We start from the raw sequence: 21303 nt of genomic DNA, 5'->3' as shown, positions 1-21303 counted from the left end.
AGTGATTTTAATAATGATTAAAGTGAAACAATAAAAGTGTAATATTCCTTTAAATTTCGTACCTGGGGGGTGTCTATAGTATGCCTGTAAAGGGGCGCATGTTTCCCGTGCTTAGAACTGTCCCTGCACAAAGTGTAATTTGCGCAGGAAAAAAAGTCTTTTAAAATCACTTGCGGCTATATTGTCGCCTCCCGTAATACAGAGAACACTCAATGAGCCCCCCCTGTTTGAAATGGTAAGGGGGTACAAAAGTACCCCTACCATTTCACAAAGAAAGTGTAAAAATGGTTAAATAAGAAAAACACACTTTTGAAAAATTATTTTATTAAAAATAAAAAAATATATAAAAAAGATTCCAGCGATGCTAATCCACTCTTGCTATCCAGCGATGGATGATCATATCCAGCGACGGGGGATCTCTCAGTCCAGCGCTGTCCATACATCCGTCTTCTGTCTCCACTGCGGAGACACTGCGGTGTTCCCAGTGCTGACGTTTCTTATATTAGGAGGGCGGGGCCACCCGTCACCCCACTCCCTCGGATGCTTGTGAGGGGAGCCAGGGATTCCCTAATAACGTATGGTCGACCCCGCCCCCTCTGATGTAACAGAAACCTGCATTACATCAGAGGCGGGCGAGGTCACCCATACGTCACTGGGGAACCCCATAGCTTTCCTCACCAGCGTCAGAGGGGTCAGGTGACGGGTGGCCCCGTCCTCCTAATATAATAAACGTCAGTGCTGGGATCGCCGCAGTGTCTCTGCAGTGGAGACAGAAGGTATGGATATTTAGGGGGACCTCCACATCAATTTTTTTTTTATTTGACACGGGGTTCCCCTTAATATCCATACCAGACCTGAAGGGCCTGGTAATTGAATTTAGGGGAACCCCCACGCTTTTTTTTTTTATCAATGAATGAATTGTCGGCTAATACAGAGAACACTCATTGAGTGTTCTCTGTATTACAGGAGCTGACAATATAGCTGCAAGTGATTTTAAAAGACTTTTTTTCCTGCACAAATGACACTTTGTTCAGGGACAGTTCTAAGCACGGGAAACATGTGCCCCTTCACAGGCATACTATAGACACCCCCCAGGTACGAAAATTTAAAGGAATATTACACTTTTATTGTTTCACTTTAATCATTATTAAAATCACTGCTCCTGAAAAAACGTCCGTTTTTAAAACTTTTTTTTTGCATTGATCCATGTCCCCTGGGGCAGGACCCAGGTCCCCAAACACTTTTTAGGACAGTAACTTGTATATTAGCCTTTAAAATTAGCACTTTAGATTGTGAACGTTTGAGTCCCATAGACTTTAATAGGGTTCTAAAGTTCACACAAAGTTTAGGTCTGTTCGCAGGTTCTGGTGCGAACCGAACAGGGGGGTGTTCGGCTCATCCTTAGTACTCAATGTACAATATACAGTAGCTGAGAAGTATATTTGTTAACAAAGCAAAAAAAAAAAAAAAAAAAAAGATGATGTATGCAGTATAGTTATACTGTAGCACAATTAGAATACAATATCTGTAAAACATAACGTTAAAGCCGATAGATGACTTTTAAATAGAATTGATGCAGTGGGTGGAGAGCCATCCAATCGTTTCCAAGTCCCTGGTACTGCCCCCTGCAAGTGCATGCCCCTGCCATGTATCCAGGGCTCTGCTTGCCCATCTTCAGGCCTGGGAACAACATGGCAGGTGCCATTGGGTAGAGGAGAGGGATTTGCCTTGAAACCATGTTAGCGGCAAACCCGAACCCCATTTCTAATCAATTTACAACAGCCCTTCTCAACCTTTTTAGCCCAGAGGAACCCTTAAAATAATTTTCAGGTCTCGGGGAACCCCTGATAACATTCATTGGGGATCAGTGGGAACAATGCCCCTTACTTGGTGGTCATTGTAAGAATAGCCCCCTTACAGAGTACTATAAAGATCATTGGTGTCATACCACTGGCTCCTCCAAATGGTATTGGCTCAGAACTATGTAGGCATCAGGAGGTAAATCAGCCACAGCTCAAGGAACCCCTTGCCACCTCTGGAGGAACCTATGGGTTCCATGGAACCCTGAGAATGGCTGATTTACAAGATTTCTGGCAGAATAACCAGGTATTTTGGTGCACTTATCCACTTGCCGACCGCCGCATGACGATGTACGTCCTATTTTTGAAGAGGGATATCTCGGTAACGGCAGCAGCTGCTGCCACAACCGAGATATCCATCTCTTGAGGCGGCGGTCGGCTGTACGATAACGGTGGTCTCCGCGGCGGATTCGCTGCGAGATCACCGCTATCGGCGGCGGGAGAGGTGCCACCCCCCCTCCCGCCGCCCTCCCGCACCTTCCGCCGCTTACCGGAGCCGTCGGTAGCGGCGGAGGCGATCGGGTCCTTTCGTCTGCTGGGCATAGAGACAAGTGAGGCTAAGACTGCCCCCACTCGTCTCTATATCATAGGAGGGCGGAAGCGACGTCAAAATGTCACTTCCACCCATACCTCTTAAAGGTATATTTTTTTAGATGTCAGATTTTCTTTTATTTTATTTTTTCTAGTTGCATTTTAGCCCAAATATGAGATCTGAGGACTTTTTGACCCCAGATCTCATATTTAAGAGGACCTGTCATGCTTTTTTCTATTACAAGCTTTTTTCTATTACATTCATTGTAATGGGAATAAAAGTGATCCATTTTTTTTTTTAAAACAGTGTAAAAATAAATAAAATCAATTAAAATAAATAAGAAAAAAAAAAAAATTTTTTAAAACACCCCGTCACGACGAGCTTGCGCACAGAAGCGAGCGCATACGTGAGTAGCGCCTGCATATGAAAACGGTGGTCAAACCACACATGTGAGGTATCGCCGCGATCTGTAGAGCGAGAGCAATAATTCTAGCCCTAGACCTCCTCTGTAACACAAAAAATGCAACCTGTAGAATTTTTTAAATTTCGCTTATGGAGATTTTTGAGGCTAAAAGTTTGACGCCATTCCACGAGCGGGTGCAATTTTGAAGCCTGACATGTTGGGTATCAATTTACTCGGCGTACCATTATCTTTCACAATATAAAAAAAAATTGGGCTAATTTTACTGTTGTCTTATTTTTTTATTCAAAAAAGTGAATTTTTTCCAAAAAAAGTGCGCTTGCAAGACCGCTGCGCAAATACGGTGTGAAAAAAAGTATTTCAATGACCGCCATTTTATTCTATAGGGTGTTAGAAAAAAAAACAATATAAAATGTTTGGGGGTTCTAAGTAATTTTCTAGCAAAAAAACTGTTTTAAACATGTAAACACCAAGTCTGAAAAAGAGGCCTGGTCCTTAAGTGGTTATAGAAGAGATACAAGAAAACTCTATATTAATCAGACCAGAGGGAAACAAAAAACCTATTTGGAAAGTGGGTGAGTTTTTTTTTTTTTTTTTTTTTGGGTGGGGTTGTCTATGTTGTAACATGTCCCAAAGAGACCTAATATACAGTATATACTGTATACTGTTGATGGATATACACCAAGGGTTTAACAAGCAAGACCAATCCTGTGTTTAACATTACAAGCCCAACCTTGTTTTTATAGTAAAAGTAACAAAACAATTATAGGGAAATGGTTCCTTGAGTTGAAGGGAAATAAAATCTAAATGTTAATTGACACAGAGTTTTATATTGAATTTGTAACAACAAGATTGTTATTCATGATTAATACCAGATGGTCAGAATACTTTCTAGCTGGAGGACTCCAGCAGCCAAAGTGTTATTGATGTTGGCCGTAAGAAAATTTTTTGGCAATGCAAATGCGCTTGACGTGTTTGGCACATAATATAAAAAAAAAAGTGTATTTTTTCAGTTCACTTGCAGCAGACAGCAGATAATATAGGCTCTTACTCAGAAAGAATTTAAATCATGTAAATATGAATGAAGCCTAAAAGCTTAAAGTGATTTTGCACCAAAATCATGCACTCATCCCAGAGGATGCTGGGACTGTGACATCATACTGGGTGGGGACATCATCCAGTGATGTCCCTATATAAGTCGCTGCATGCCCGATCCCCATCATTGTGAGCAGAGGGAGCGACGAGGCAACATCTGAAGAGAAGAACAGAAGACGACGATGACGGCGGTGGTGGCGGCGAGAGAAGACCGGGCCACCGCCTGTAAAAGAGCTAGAAGAAGGCGCGGTGGCCCGGCAAGAAGAACCGAAGAGGGGGACAAGACCCCCAAAGTCGGAAGAAGAGGCCGGCGGCGAGGAAGAAAGCCGGGCTCCTCCGCTAGCAAAAGAGCTAGCAGAAGATAGCGGAGGAGTCCGGCGAGAAGACCCCCGAAGACGGAAGACCCCCGGAGCTGTGCAATAAACTATTTTAACCCTGTGTTGTGTTTTTTTTGTACTTTTTTCACAGGTGAATGGGTAGGGGTACATTGCACCCCATACTCATTCACATAGGGTGGGGGCCGGTATCCAGGGGCCCCCTTATTAAAGGGGGCTCCCGGATTCTGATAAGCCCCCCGCCCACAGACCCCGACAACCAATGGCCAGGGTTGTCGGGAAGAGGCCCTTGTCCTCATCAACATGGGGACAAGGTGCTTTGGGGTGGGGGGGCGCGCGGCCCCCCTCCCCAAGGCACCCTCCATGTTGAGGGCATGCGGCCTGGTACGGCTCAGGAGGGGGACGCTCGCTCGTCCCCCCCTTTCCTAGCCGGCCGGGTAGCGTGCTCGGACAAGGGTCTGATGTGGACCTGGGGGGACCCCCACGCCGATTTTTTCGGCATTGGGGTTCCCCTTTAAGTCCATACCAGGTGGCGGGGCAAGCGACGCATCCTTCGCGGGCCCCGCCTACCTGGAGACGTGCTCAAAATGAGCGGACTTTTCTCTTGGGGCGGGAAAAGTCCGTTCAGTTGAAAAGTACGGCGGACTGGCATACGCACGGCCGGATTGTCCGCCGAAATGCAAGTCCAGCGGGAAGATTGGAGTGCAAAACTACTTTCTAAGTCCGCCGTACTTTCGGGTCAAAAAAGTCCGCCAGAGGCTACATACGGGGGGATTGTCCGGCGGACTTGAGTTTGCCGGACTTTTCCACCTGATTGTTTGATCGTGTGTATGCGGCATTAGACCCCTTTCACACTGAGGCAGTTTTCAGGCATTTTAGCGCTAAAACTAGCATCTGTAAAGCGCCTGAAAACTGCCTCTCATGCCTCTCCAATGTGAAATCCCAAATGCTTTCACACTGGGGTGGTGTGCTTGCGGGACAGGAAAAAAGTCCTGCAAGCAGCATCTTTGGATCGGTGTTACAACGCTCCTACACCGCCCCTGCCCATTGTAACGAATGGGCATCTCTTCTGAATCATCGCAACACGAGCGCTTTTAACTCCTTATTGTGAGTTAAAAGTGCCCCACTAGAGGCCAAAATTCACCACTTAAACAGTGGTAAAGTGCCGCTAAAACTAGGGGCACTTTACCGCTAACGGACCTGTGCCATCCCAGTGTGAAAGCAGCCTAAGCTGTCAAAAACTGGCCCTGAAGTCTTTTTCTTGATTCATAGACCCCTTTCACACTGAGGCAGTTTTCAGGCATTTTAGCGGCTAGAAATAGCGCCTGTAAAGTGCCTGAAAACTGCTCCCCATTCATTGCAATTTGTGCTTTCACACTGGGGCGGTACGCTTGTGGGACATTAGAAAAAGTCCTGCAAGCAGCATCTTTGGGGCGGTTTGGGAGCGCTGTATACATCGCTCCCAAAATGCCCCTGCCCATTGCAATGAATAGGCAGCGATTCGGAAGCGCTGCAATACGGGAGTTTTTAACCAGTGCTTACAGTAAGCAGCCTTAAATCGCATGAAAACTCATACCCTATTGTCTGCAGTGGATGCGATTTTGAAAGAAATTCCTGCACTGCTTTTTACAATTTCAGGTGCGACCAGCATAGACATCTGTGCATGAAGTCACACAGATGTCTTCCATGTCACACCTGAAGTCACACTGACATGCATATTTGGAATCGTGCAACTTGAAGTGAACGTGCATGACTTCAGAGTCTGATTCAGTGTGACCGAAGACTAGGGGTCTTTGAAAAGAAATAACTTCACCATAAAAAGATGCTTCATATCTCATCCAAGCCATTTTTTTTAGTTCTAATGAGTGATGGGAACTAACCAGCATTTCTATCTACACAATTAGCATAAACATTTTAATCCAATTAGCACTGAATGTGTCAAGGTAGGTTCTGAGTGTCCAAGAGCAGGATGGGAGCTGTGAATTTTTTTTTTTTGCAACCACCATATGTAGGGGTTGGGGTGAACATGGAATCACAAATACTCCTACAGAGGCACCATTCCTAGAAGATATGCAACTATGTTTCAAAGAAAGTGTAGAACAGGACTTTAATTGTGCCTCAGAGGAGTGTAAACAAAATACTATGATTATAGAAAAATAGACTAATTTTATTTAACTGCCATAAGGCAGTACCTTCTAAAAGTAAAAATTAAGTTACCGTATATACTCGAGTATAGGCCGACCCGAATATAAGCCGAGGCCCCCAATTTACCCCCAAAAAAACTGGCAAACTTATTGACTCGTGTATAAGCCGAGGGTGAGACATGCCTGTCCATCCCTGTGTGTGTGTCCGTCCATCCCTGTGTGTCCGTCCATCCCTGTGTGTCCGTCCATCCCTGTGTGTCCGTCCATCCATCCCTGTGTGTGTGTGTGTCCATCCATCCATCCATCCCTGTGTGTGTGTGTCTCCATCCATCCATCCATCCATCCCTGTGTGTGTGTGTCTCCATCCATCCATCCATCCATCCATCCCTGTGTGTGTGTGTCTCCATCCATCCATCCATCCATCCCTGTGTGTGTGTGTATCCATCCCTGTGTGTGTGTGTGTCTCCATCCATCCATCCATCCGTGTGTGTGTGTCTCCATCCGTGTGTGTGTGTGTGTGTGTGTGTGTGTGTGTGTGTGTGTGTGTGTGTGTGTGTGTGTGTGTCCAGCCTACCTGTGTCCCGAGCCTTTGTCCCGAGCATCCGTCCCGTGTCGTGCCTTGCCTTGCCTTCGTCCCGTCCCGTCCCGTCCCGTCCTGTCCTGTCCCGTGCCGTGCCTTGCCTTGCCTCCGTCCCGTGCCCTCTTCGTCGGCGGCCATTGTAAAATTCAAAAGCCGCGCCTCCTCCTTCGCCTGTGATAGGCGGAACACTGAATTTCCCAGCAGCCTGTGTTCCGCCTATCACGGACGTCGTATCATCCTCATCCGTAGTACGAGGATGAGAAGATGCCCGTGATAGGCGGAACACAGGCTGCTGGGAAATTCAGTGTTCCGCCTATCACAGGCGAAGGGGGAGCCGGAGGCGCGGCTTTTGAATCAGAATGGCCGCTGTCTGTCTGCTCGACACGCTGATCGAGCGGGCAGACAGCGATGACTCGAGTATAAGCCGAGGGGGGCACTTTCAGCCTCAAAAAAGAGGCTGAAAATCTCGGCTTATACTCGAGTATATACGGTAAGATAAGTTAGTCTTTTCATTAGAATTCGGGGTTGTGCAGGTCCCAGTTACAGGTTTGTCTGATCTAATAATATCGGATGAACTGTCGTGATCGGCTCTCGAAAGCTCTGTACTAACAACCTGATTCTCTTCCGATCGATTCGAAAAGTGGTATTTTTTGTCCGATTTTCGGATCGTGTATATGGGCCATAAGTCATAGCCCATTGGCTAAGGCCACAAGGCTAAAACTTGTTAGTCTGCCTGCTTAGATTTTAAACCTATGTTCTAATAAAGTCTTCACATGTTTTAAGATCCTGCTGTGTTCTGACCATACTGATAAATTATGCCCACAAGGGCATTAGTCTGAGCATTGGTGCCTCTCATCTACTTGTATTGAAGACCTGGTTGAGTGCAGTGGACTGTTTTGTTTGTGTGGAAATACCCAAATAGAGGTGGGGGCCTGCAGATTTGAGTGGTGTTAGCTAGTGGGTTAGAGATAGGCAAATAAGGAGACAGGGGCAAGCCAGATCCAGTGACCATTGGGGAGATCATTGTTCACATACCAGAGCAGCCTGATATTCTCAGGACTGGTAACAGTCAACAGTAGATGCGTATTAATTGCTAGTTACATTTTAATCATTTTTATTTCTCCATAGGCTTTAAAAATTAACATATTTGGCAAATATGACCAAGTTGCAAATATCCTTGTTAGTCTCTTTCACAAATCTTTTTAAATGTCATAAGTAAACAGAAACATTTGATAACAGCAGTAACAAATAGCAATGAAATTACATGATTTATGTACTAGGCTATGCTTAAAGTAGAACTTTAAAGCAGCTGTAAATCTCAGACATGAAATCTGAACAAAAGCACATCCTCTAATATTGTGTGCTTGTCTCTATCCAAATCACTGAGTGTGACTTCTCTCTGTTGTCTTGTTCTTCTGTTATGTCTATGAGCCATTCCTGACAGTTTTTCCCCAACACCAAGAAAAAAAAAGGCGGCGGAAGAGGAGAGCTCCGGCACACAGTCTGTGACAGCAACGGCTCTGCTTGTTCCACTGTAGTGTGAGGAAAGGGGGGGAGGGGGGTGTTGTCTCTTCTTTCCAATCATTATTTTCCCCTAGCTGTGCAGTGTGTGAATTCAGATTCCCACCCCCTGCTTTGTGCTGATGTTAGGGCCTGGATTTGAATCTGGAACCTCTGCTGTGTCAGGCGATGTCTCTTTCTGCTGCAATACCTGTTCCCCGAACAATTCCTTAATTTATCCTGTCTTGAACCTTATTTGTCTTGAATCCTGAACTCTTTGCTCCTCCCATGTACTTCTTGATTTAAGCCATGTCTCCTCACTTCCTGTTTGCCAGATTATTGTGCTCTCTCAGCCAGTATCTCTCTCTTGTCACCCCTTCCGCCATACATATTTTGCTATCACTCGTTTTCGACTCTTGGCTTGTTTCTTGACTACGCTTCTGCCTGATCCCAACCTGCAACTATTCGTTTCATGATGGTTTGGCTTGTTTACAGACTGTGCTTCGGTCTGATCCTTACCTGCTTAATCTGCTACTGGACCCTGACTTGCTCATCTCCTGGTGCAGTGATCCTGATGACCGAGGCCTGGTGTTAATACTCAGCAAAATCCATGTTCACCATCAGGAACTCCAGTGAACACTGCTTAGTGCTTAGACTCCGCACCTTAGATGAGCCTGCGTAATCTGCCAGGGTGACTTGCCTGTGCTCTTATCCTGCTGGTTCTGTGTGAGTTTCCCACTGCTATAGCAACTGGTCTTCGAGCCTGACACTTTGATCATGACAGCTGAGAGTGTAAATTCTGTGTTTTAGAAGGCAGCAGAAGAGAGATTGGTGCTGATATTATACAACTTATTTAGGAGGATTTTTTTCATCTCTGTGTATCACCTGAAGCCAGTCACTTCACTGGTTATATGTAAAGGGTTTACAACCACTTTAAGTAGATAGCTAACTGCACAATACGCATACATTTATGTTTTCTGTTTTACCTGCCTTAGGGCTCTTTCACACATGAACGGATGCTCCATGCACCTCTATGGAGCAACTTGTCAGCGGTGACATGTTTGCTGACCTCCAATCTGCTCGAATCCGCTAAGTCCAGATGGATGGAAACCCTATTTACCATCCGTCTGGCGGATCATATTGAATGAAAATGGACAGGCGGTCCATTTTCAATCCAATCCCCTATAGAGGAGAGCGGGGTTCTGACAGGTCTGTCCCTGCACAGTGAGCAGAGACGGACCTGTCATCTGCCGGCTCAGCAGGGATCAACCGATCAATCCCTGCTGAGTAAGTGGAGTCCATCAAACAGACAGCCCTGCGTGAAAGGGGCACCTGATTTTGCACTCTCCATTTTTAGTAAATCAACCCCACAGTGCTTCTGCTTTCCATTTTAAAAGGTTCCATTCACATTCATTTTAGATGCTAAGCTAGTCACATACTACACAAAGTAAAGATACACTTACAACAGTGCAAAATACAAAATATGTTGCTTTACTAGAAACAAGCAATAAAATGGCAAGGGTCTGCTTTATTTCAGGTAGCTATTGTAGGTGGCATTCTGTTTCCTTCAATGCTTTGTGGTATAGTATTTTTCTTATGCTTTCCTGCCTTCCTACTAAAACTAGGCATGGATCAGGATTTAAATTATAGCAGTATATGTTACACAATCCTTTAAAATGTTTTCTGTTTTATAAACTTAAAATTGCATATTTTAGCAAACTTCATTATTCAGTCATTATTCTTGGCGTAATGAAATGGGATGCCCTTCACACTGGATTTGCTGCTTATAAAAAAGATTAAATATTGCATGATACAGAGAAAAATAATATCTTACAACATTAGTCATGCTAGACTTTTTTATACTGGTTTGCCTTCAGTTATATATATATATATATTTTTCCTTCTTTAAAGGTCAGAACGTGGATCTTAACAGTGGGCTACACAACAGCTTTTGGGGCAATGTTTGCGAAAACATGGAGAGTTCATGCCATTTTTAAGAACGTAAAAATGAAGAAAAAGGTATGTTTTGTTTGGGATATTTTTAACATCAATCATTAAAAAACAATAAACAGGATTTCTTGTATGGACAATTAAAGCACATATGTCTAAATTTTACAATGTCATGCCATATGGTTACTGTAAAAAGGACATGACATACCGTATGTCCAGCTCAGTTTTATGAAATTTAAATTCCAGCTCTGGACAGAACTGCTATTTTAGATTTGGATTGTGTGGAAAGGCTAATTATTATTGATAGCTGTGTCGCTCTTTCTCTCACTTTCTGTTCTGGTGATGAGCATCAAAATGATAAATAATTAGAAATGTTCCTAATGGCCACCCAGAGAGTGATAAAAATCTTTAACCGCTTCAATACTGGGCACTTAGACACCTTCTTGCCCAAGTAAATGTTTAGCTTTCAGCGCTGTAGCAATTTGAATGACAATTGTGTGGTCATACAACACTGTACCCAAACTAATATTTTGTCATTTTGTTCCTACAAATAGAGCTTTCTTTTGGTGGTATTTGATCACATCTGAGATTTGAATTTTTTGCGCAACAAATAAATAAAGACCAAACATTTTGTTTTTCTTTGTTTCTGTTAATTTTTTTTGTAAATAAGTATGTTTTCTTCTTCAATGATGGACACTGATATGGCTGCACTGACAGGCACTGATACGGTGGCACTGATGGGCACGATGAGGTGGCACTGAAGATGGGTACTGATAGGCGTCACTGATGGGCACTGATAGGTGGCACTGGTATGTGACACTGATGGACACTCATAGGTGGCACTGATGGGCACTCATAGGCAGCACTGATGGGCACTCATAGGCAGCACTGATGGGCACTTGTAGGCGTCACTGATGGGTACTTATGGGTGGCACTGATAAGTGGCACAGGTGGGCACTGATGGACACTGATAGATGGGCACTGATGGGCACTGATAGGTGGCACTGCTGGACACTGATGGGTGGCAATGATGACACTGATGGGTGACATTGCTGGGCATCACTGATTTCATTTGTTACATGATGGTGCCAGTCAGTGCCCATTTGTGGGCACTAATTGGCACAGATTGGGCTGTCATGGACACAAGTGGATGGCCATGGGGTACATACCTGCCCATCCACATGTTGTCCCCTTCCCTGGTGGTCCTGGTGGCTTCCCTGGTGGTCTCATGTGGGCATCCGAGGGGGGGCTGTGCTGATAAACAATCAGCACAGACCCCCCTGTCAGGAGAGCCGCCGATCGGCTATCCTCTACTCACGTCTGTCAGACACGAGTGCAGAAAAGCCGATCAATGGCTTTTCCTGTTTACATCGTGATCACTTGTTAAAGAGCCTCCACCGGAGGCTCTTTACCAAGATCGGTGTAGCGGTGTGTCAGACTGACACACCGCACCACCGATAGCTGCGATGCGTGCCCCCCTGGGTGCGTGGCGGCTGTTATCCTGAATCATCGCCCGGCTGTCATTTTGCTATAGGCCGGGCAGGAAGTGGTTAAATCAAAATTTACCATACATAAGGAAAATGCTAACATTTTATCCCAATATACATGATGTGAGAAGTAAAGATTAACATGGTTAGCAGATCACGGGTGCAATCTCAGGCTCCTGCTGACTGTCAGTGTAATTGTCTGCCTGTACCTTGTACAGTTCAGTTACTGAATGACAGGAAGCATCAATTAACTACCTAGAGAGCTCACCAGCACCCTGGTAGTTCCACTTCCACTCCTCCATATTAATAGGGTTTAGGTCTGGAGAAATGCTTGGCCAGTCCATCACCTCTACCCTCAGCTTCTTTTGCGAGGAAGTGGTCATCTTGGAGGTGAGTTTGGGGTCTTTATCATGTTGGAATACTGCCCTGTGGCCCAGTCTTCGAAGGGGGTGGTCATGATCTGCTTCTGTATGTCACAGTACATGTTGGCATTCATGGTTTCCTCAATGAACTGTAGCTTCCCAGTGCCGGCAGCACTCTTACAGCCAAAGACCATGACACTCCCACCACCATGCTTGACTGTAGGCAAAACACACTTGTCTTTGTACGCCTCACCTGGTTGTCGTCCCACACGCTTGACACCATCTGAACCAAATAAGTTTATCTTGGTCTCATCAGACCACAGGACATAGTTCCAGTAATCCATGTCCTTAGTCTGCTTGTCTTCAGCAAACTGCCGGCTTTCTTGTGCATCATCTTTAGACGAGGCTTCCTTCTGGAACGACAGCAATGCAGATCAATTTGATGCAGTGTGCGGTGTATGATCTGAGCACTGATAGGCTGATCCCCCACACCTTCAACCTCTGCAGCAATGCTGGCAGCACTCCTATGTCTGCTTCCCAAAGACAACCTCTGGATATGACACTGAGCACGTTCACTGAACTTCTTTGGTGGACCATGGCGAGGCCTGTTCTGAGAGGGACCTGTCCTGTTAAACCATTGTATGGTCTTGGCCACCATGCTTCAGCTCAGTTTCAGGGTCTTGGCAATCTTCTTATAGCCTGGGCCATCTTTATGTAGAGCAAAAATTCTTTTTTTCAGATCCTCAGAGAGATCTTTGCCATGAGGTGCCATGTTGAACTGCCAGTGACCAGCAATAACACCAAATTTAACACACCTGCTCCCCATTCACACCTGAGACCTTGTAACATTAATGAGTCACATGACACCTAGGAGGGAAAATGGCTAATTGGGCATTTTTTTTATGTTGCTTCAACCTGCTAGACCCACAAGTGCCTCTTCCACTGGACTTTTTATATCTACTGTACTTGCCTTGCATGCACCCAGGCAGCCCTTGCTCTTATCTGTGGTGTGTGTGGAGTGGTGGTGGAGTGTGGTGCTCACAACAGTTCGGTTGAGCTGCATGGTAATTGGGCCCAATTTGGACAATTACACTTAGGGGTGTACTCACTTTTGTTGCCAGAGGTTTAGACATTAATGGCTGTGAGTTGAGTTATTTTGAGGGGACAGCAAATTTACACTGTTATGCAAGCTGTACACTCACTACTTTACATTGTAGCAAAGTGTAATTTCTTCAGTGTTGTCACGTGAAAAGATATAATAAAATATTAACAAAAATGTGAGGGGTGTACTCACTTTTGTGAGATACTGTAAATATACACACATATAAGCTTGGGGGTCCACTTCCAAACTTATAAGGCTGGATAATGCTGGAGCTTCCACCCCTTTTGTGGCACTAGTTAATTTTGCAGAAGTCGCTAGTATGTGTGAGCATAGGAAGGTTCTACAGACATGATGCATACCAACATTGTTATGCATGGATCATAATGATATTTCCATTTTTTTACATTCTGTTCAACAGGTACAAGGTAGAATCCTGAAGAAGATCACAATTTAAAATAAATTCAAGCTCACATACAGTATTGTTAACAGTAAACATATATCATCATTATGGGAACATATGCCTAATGACTTGTTCTTTTTCAAATGCTTTCTTATTGTGTAAAACAATGTCATCTAATCTTTAGGCAGTGCCCCAGAGTCATTTGGACTGCAGAGCATCCTGAACTTTGTTACAAATCTAGAACGCATTTCAGAAAGCAGTGGCATAGCCCTTGGAACACTGACCTTTAATCTAAATTTAAGACAGTCAGTCATTGCTGGGGTTGATGTAAAGTGATACTGACTTCCTGTTGATGAACTTAAGTATCTTGAAAGATAGCTTACTACATAATACAGCAAATTTGGATTGCCATAAATCAAACAAAAAAAGTCAAAGCTAATATTCCATATAGAAAATGATTTCTAAAATTGTAATCATTTAAAACAAAAAATAAAAAAGTACAAATGTACCTGTGCATATATATATATATATATATATATATATATATATATATATATATATATATATATATATATATACAGTATATACCTTTGCAAAGGTGGCCATTTTGTAAAGTAGACACCCCAAGCTATTTGCTGACAGGCATGTTAAGTCCATGAAATATTTTATATTTTGATACAAGTTTCAGGAAAATTACATTTTTATCTCATACAACGTTGTCACTGTTCAAACATGGTTATATGTGGAGTTACACCCCAAAATACATTCTACCACTTCTCCTGAGTGATCACTGGTGAGAGGGGGGTGAAAAGATTAACTAGGGGGCACTCAGGGGGTTAAAATCTGTATTAGGTAATATATGGGGTACCTGAGGCTATAAAAACCTGATGGTGAAACTAACGGGCTAACTAGCATCACCAGTGACACAAATACGGCAATTGATTAGTGACACTGGTGATAGGGGGTGAAAGGGTTAACCAGGGGGTTAAAAACTTTATTAGGTAGCATATATGGGGATACCCGATGCTATAAAAACCTGACAGTGAAACAAATAACCTAACTGGCTAACTAGCATCACCAGTGACACAAATACAGCAATCCATTAGTGACACTGGCAACAGGGGGTGAAAGGGTTAACTGGGAGCGATCAAGGGGTTAAACCTTTATTAGGGGGGTAACCTAGACCTAACGGGGGCTAATACTAACTGCCCTAACACTTATTTCAGTCACAAATGACACCAATGCAGCGATCAGTGAAAAATCTGAAAACTGCAATTGGTGAAACAGTGACAGGGAGTGAAAGGGTTAACGGGGCGATCTGGGGGTGATCAGGGGGTGGAAAGTGTACCTATGTGTGCTGATGTCAGTGTACTGTTGGTGCAACTAACGGTTAGATGTCCTCTCTCTCACTGGAATCGAAAAGACTCCACGAGAGAGATGGCATCACTTCCTCCTGTCTGTGTTTACACTCACACAGGTACAGGTACGTCCATTTGCCCACCCGTGCCATTCTGTCGACGTATATTGGCGTGCGGCGGTCGGGAACCGGTTAAAGAGGAACTATCACCAAAAGAAATTAAAGTTTGTTATCACCTCAGATGACCCTATGAAAATAGCACTTGTCGCTGTGTCTGTCTGTGCAGGGATCAAGCTGTTTTGTTAGCTAGCCCTGCCCTCTGGTCTAACTATCCTACAACACAGATCAGCTCATTGATCAGGGTGTGACACTTAATGCACACAAAGTCTGCACAGACGCAACCCCCCCCCCCCCCAAAAACCACCAGACAGAACATCACTCTGCTGTGTAGTGCTGTCTCCTCATCTCTTCTGTTTAGTTTACACTCTAGACCAGCTGCCCACTGCCAGCTAACCAGGGCATAAGGAGAATGGAAACTGTGAGTGTGTGCATAAAATAATTGCTGCTGGAGAAGGGTGCTTTCATTCACAAAAAGACAAGCGGACAACAGTACACACTGGCTACTACACTAGGCTGTCTCGTACTAGTGTAGTAGCCGGTGTGTACTGTTGACAGCTTGTGTTTTTTGTGAATGAAGTGTCATGCTTAGTCCTAATGCAGATGGTCAGGCACTATAGCTGGTGTCTGTGTCCTTTACCTATACCAGCCCCTTTCCCATAAGGCAAGCAGGCCTACTGGTACTCAGTTTTCCCCAGGGCTTATACACAATGCTATAGTGCCTGGCCACCATGCCAAGGCAGGCGTGAACTGAGTAATGCAAACAGGTAAGTTTTTTCTTAATTCAATGATAGTCCAGGTAAAAGGCAGGCAGAGTTCAGAGAATAGTCGATATCTGATCCCAAGTCATACACAGGGAAATCCAGTCTTGCAGAGCAGAGCAGACAAATAGGCAGCTTGATCAGGTATTACACACACTATCACAAGCATGGCACTGCAGGCTTGGCTGGCTTATATCAGGTTTGGTCTCCACCCAGTGTCTGGCCACATCAATCACCTTGCAGGTGGATAGGCAGGCAAGGAGAAGGCCACAGCCAAAAACAGGATATTGGAACCAGCAGCTATGACAGAGAAGGCGCGCACATGCTCCTGACATGAAGGTGCTCTTCTTAATCTGTAATCATTCACAATATAAACTGACAGTTTCCTAGCCATTTAGGTTGTTTAACAATTCTGTATCTGTATGTGCTTTAATATATCTAGGCACTGTTAAGCTCTGTGTACCTAAAGGTTTACGTGGATGCTATCAGCTTCTGGCCTCTGAGGTGACCACTCCTTTCTGTATCTCTTATGACTGCTTTCTGCCCTGCGTGGCAGGTTGTTTCTATGTTTACAAAAGTGTGAAAACACCTTTCTTTAAATAAAATCTGATTAAGAAAAAAAATGGTAGTTTCTACTCTCTGTGCCCTGAATTGACAGTAGGTCCGGACTCTGTGTGCACTGAACAGAGAAATTAGGAGACACAGCATGGAAGAATGGAGAAGGGTGGATCTCAGTGATGACTTTAATTTCCCCCATGGGAAGCTTCAGGAGTGGAGCTACAACCTAAAGTTACAAAAAAATAAATATTTTTTTGTTTAATGTCCAATGCTTGTATTTTATTAGAAACAAGTGCTATTAGCTCAAGGATCCCTGTGGGGTGCAACAAGCTTTATTTTTTCTTCTGGTAATAGTTCTTCTTCAAGTATGTGCCAGAAATATAAGGGGATATTTAGTAAAATTGAAACAAATAGAGGGGGTTGAGGGGTATTTGGGACTTTAACCCCCCTGACGGTATTCCCGAGTCTGGCTCGGGGTGGAATTTTCATACCAAAAGCGGTATCCCCGAGCCAGACTCGGGACTGCATCTCTGGATCCAGGAGGAGGTTTACTTACCTTCTCCCTCGGATCCAGCGTTGTCTCCCCGCTGTACGAGCGAGCCGTGTCTCGCTCGATTCATCACATCGCTGATCTCCGTTCCCTGCGAGCGTTGTGACGCACGGGGACGGAGATCGGCGCCAAATTCAAAAAGTGAAACAAACAGTAAACATACAGTATAATGTAATCTTACAGATTACATTGCTGTATGTAAATATTTCACATCCCCTTTGTCCCTAGTGGTCTGCCCAGTGTCCTGCATGCAGTTTTATATAATAAAAACTGTTCTTTATGCCTGGAAACTGGAGATTGTCCATAGCAACCAAAACTGTCACTTTACATCAAAAATGATTTTATACCAGCTAGAAAACAGCGATAATAAATTGGAATCACTCGCAGAATTGAGCGATATCGATTTGTGGGGAGATCCGTCATCAAATACTGAAAAGTAATGACAGTGACAATTCTGCAACTGAGCAAATTTCAGTGTTTTTGATTTGATTACATTATTGAATAATTTTTATTATTGTTATATTATTATTTGGTACAATTATTTATAATTATTTATTATATTATAATTTATGATTTCATTTTTCAAACTTTATTATACCTGGGATGTCTGCTAGACTCTGGTTTGGACAGATTTAAGAGAGTTATTCCTAAGAATTGCAGGACTACAATATAAAACGCCAAATTTTCATGCAAAATAATGGTACCGCTTTTAGCACCTAAAATCCGAAATAATCGTACCGCCAGGGAGGTTAAAGGAGTTATGTGGGATCACACGGCTCCATCTCTATCTATATGCAAGAAAAAGTGGGTTTGTGACTTTAAATGATGTAAATCTAGCAATGCATTTACTAAAATTGGAGAACTCAGAATCTGGTGCAGCTGTGCATGGTAGCCAATCAGCTTGTTAAATTTAGCTTTGACAATAATACCCGGAAGCTGATTGGTTTCTATGCAGAGCTGCACCAGATTTTGCATTGTCCAGTTTTAGTAAATCAAACCAATAGTATGCTTCTACCTTTACACTTTGACATTGCTGTCAAACCTCTCCTCAACTCCTTAATGCCTACACAAGCAGAGATTACAGGAAGCTTTCGACTCACAAGATATCTGAAAAAATCAACAGGTATTGTTTGCACTTATTGAACAGGTATAACAGAACATTTTACCAGATATTTAATAGACCAAAAGGGAACAAATAAAAGACGTTTAATGTTAGCGTATGTTTACATACACTTACATACACTTTTACTATACTGACCGACCTTCTGAAATTTTAACATTTTTATTTTCATTATTTTCCAGATTATCAAAGATCAGAAGCTGCTCGTGATAGTTGGTGGGATGCTGTTAATTGACTTATGCATCTTGATTTGTTGGCAAATAGTGGATCCTTTGAAAAGGACAGTTGAAGAATATAACCTTGAGGTAAGTTGCTTCCATACACAGGTTTAAACAGTCTAGCTATATGATTACAGTTAATCATATTTACAATATACTGTGAAATAAGGTCGGTTCCGAAGATATGTTTATAAGTAGTAATTTTCGTAGACCACTATGGGGCACATAAGCACTAAGCCCTGTATAATGTTAAGAGCCCTTTGTTTACTTTTCTATCCTAACACTGGGCTGCATGCAGGCAGCCTATATTAGAAAATGGACATACATCGTCTATACAGACTCAACTGCATTTGGCAGGCTTGCAGGTACAGATGCATAACCCTGGATGCACAGGCTCTGTGTTGGGTTCCGTGCACCCTTCCCTACATACCTGTCAAACTTGGCTGTGAGGGGGATTTTGTACAGACAATGCTAATCTGGGCTGCCTGCGTGCAGCCCCACTCTAGGACAGAAGAGTAAACAAAAGGCTCTTCATGCTGTACATGTAAATGAGCCCCAATGGTCAAATATCTTTTTATTGTGCTATTCAATACTCATTTTTAATAAATGGTACTAATAAATGGTACTAAAAAATAGGAAATGCAATTTTTTATTTTTTTTTGCAGAATATCAATTTTGTTTCATGTCTGTTTTCAGAAGGTACAATGAAGTAAAAGTGTATGCATTACAAATGTGCACACTGAAATATTTTGTTTCGGAATTTCGTTTTCGTCCGAAAAATAAATGTATTTAGTTACTCCCGAAATGAGTTTTTATTTATTTTGTTTCATTAAAAAATGCATTAATCTGAAATCCGAAATAATTACGGTTGAATCTGTCATTGAAGGCTTATGGTGTCTGTTGAAATTTCTAAGAAGATTCGACAGAGCAGCTAAACTGTACAACGCTGCAATCGTACATTTCCGGTCGAATGTTCCGCCTACAAGCTATAGCAGAATTCTAATGTTGTACGACACTAGTAATAATTATATTTATTATTATTACTAGTCAACCAACATTAGAATTCTTCTATAGCCTTTGGGCAGAGCATTTGACCATAAATGTCCACTCGCGGTGGCTGCTTCGTCGAATCTTCATGTCGAATCTTTTCTCTCTATGTCAAATAATCCTGGACTCTAAGGCCGCGTACACACGCGGGGACTGTTCGCTCAACTTTGTCCGCTGAACAGTGTTTCGGCGGACAGTCCGCTCGTGTGTGGGCTTTCAGCGGACAGTTTCAGCGGACAGTCTGACGAACAAAGTTTTTCGGAAATTCCGAAGAACTGTCCGCTGAAACTTGGTTTGAGCGGACAGTCCGCCCGTGTGTAGGCTTGTTCGTCAAACTAAGTCTCGCGCATGCTCAGAAAGAATTTACACGCCGAAGGTTGCATTGCAGTGTATAGGACGTCGTTTTCTAGTCCCGTCGTACGTGCCGTTCACGTCATCGCGCACGGTTTCAGCGGACTGTTCGTTCGTCGTGTGTGGGCAAGTCCGTCCATGCTAATTTTGAGCGGACTGTCCGCTGAAACTGTTTGACGAACAAAGTTGAGCGAACAGTCCCCGCGTGTGTACGCGGCCATAGAGTTAGGTTAGGCACATTCGACCACAGGTTTGATGGACACAGATTGCTATTGTCAACGACCTCCTATCTATATCGAACTGTTGTCACAACGAAAACGTAAATAAAGCATTTGTTTATGTCGGATCTTTCGGTTTTCGGAACCTGTACATTCCTTATCGTTTGTTAAATGCAACTTTGTGATCTACTGCTTTCTTGTGTAGTCAACATAGTACTTCATAGCACTGATGATGCTGATAATCCACATAGATGATGCTGAAGCAAATAAATAATTTTATGTTGTTTGAATCGCCTGCTTTAAATGAAGCACCTGATTTTCTAAATATACTGAGAAACAGTTAGCAGATGCATTTCCATGCATCACAAAAGACAGGTATAAACCATGCTTTCAGCTGTTATACTCTAGTGAAAATGTTTCCATTCACAAACAGTACAGAATCTTATATTAGAGTGAATAGTATGTGTGGAAAGAATTTGTTATATGTTTAGAGTTAAGTTTCTGTCCAAACAATAGTATATATCATTGTTCTGTATCAGTGGTTCTCAACCCTGTCCTCAGGACCCACTAACAGGCCAGGTTTTCAATATAACTGAAATACATCACAGGTGATATCATTTGTTGCTCAGTGATTGCAGTATTCTAGTCTGCATATCCCCAAGGTAATACTTAAAATCTGGCCTGTTAGTGGGCTCTGAGGATAGGAATTAAGAACCACTATTCTATATAGAGCCTTAACAGTATATATTTTTGTTAAATAGCATATTTCCTTTGCATTGCATGGATACAACAGGACTGTTTATTTCAGTCCTCAATAGCAACTTACTTATTTCATACAATTTTGGCATATTTTTTTCCCAGCGAAATTAAACATTCATCCTATTTCATTGCTAGTCAATAATTACTGAATTAAGCGATTGATTTGTGGTGTGTAAGGGGTAAATTCTGCACTTCTAAACACTATGTGCGATGTACACATGGCACATGTGCAGGTTACGGTGTGTGCTAAAACATTCTAATAGAAAATAGCCTTGGACAGGAATCCAGATTTCTGTTTTGAGGGCTCTTGAGTTTGGCGGTGACTATATGGTTGTATTGTGTGAGGTTACAAGACTACAAAGAACATGTTGGGTAACTATCAGTGCAGGTAACAGTCGAACAACAGAGCTAACAGACACCTGTCTTAACAGTGTGATGTTGTGCAAGACATACCCCCTGCACGGGAAGATATTTTTATAG

General features: G+C 43.2%; 1 protein-coding gene across 2 annotated transcripts in view; it reads left to right on the top strand.

Moving 5' to 3' along the window:
• Positions 1–21303, top strand: part of GABBR2 (gamma-aminobutyric acid type B receptor subunit 2) — a 984619-nt gene that overhangs the window by 726523 nt on the left and 236793 nt on the right. For both annotated transcript variants that reach the window (XM_077492007.1, XM_077492008.1), the window contains exons 12-13: positions 10378–10485; positions 18413–18535. In XM_077492007.1, coding sequence (XP_077348133.1) covers positions 10378–10485; positions 18413–18535 — 231 coding nt within the window. The remainder of the gene's footprint in view (positions 1–10377; positions 10486–18412; positions 18536–21303) is intronic.

Source organism: Lithobates pipiens, unplaced genomic scaffold (genome assembly GCF_037356315.1).
Source record: "Lithobates pipiens isolate NorthernLeopardFrog02 unplaced genomic scaffold, aLitPip1_a1.2 Scaffold_19, whole genome shotgun sequence".
NCBI classification, from domain to species: Eukaryota; Metazoa; Chordata; class Amphibia; order Anura; family Ranidae; genus Lithobates; species Lithobates pipiens.
The sequence above is the reverse complement of the archived record's forward strand: the minus strand, read 5'-3'. Positions and strand labels throughout refer to the sequence as shown.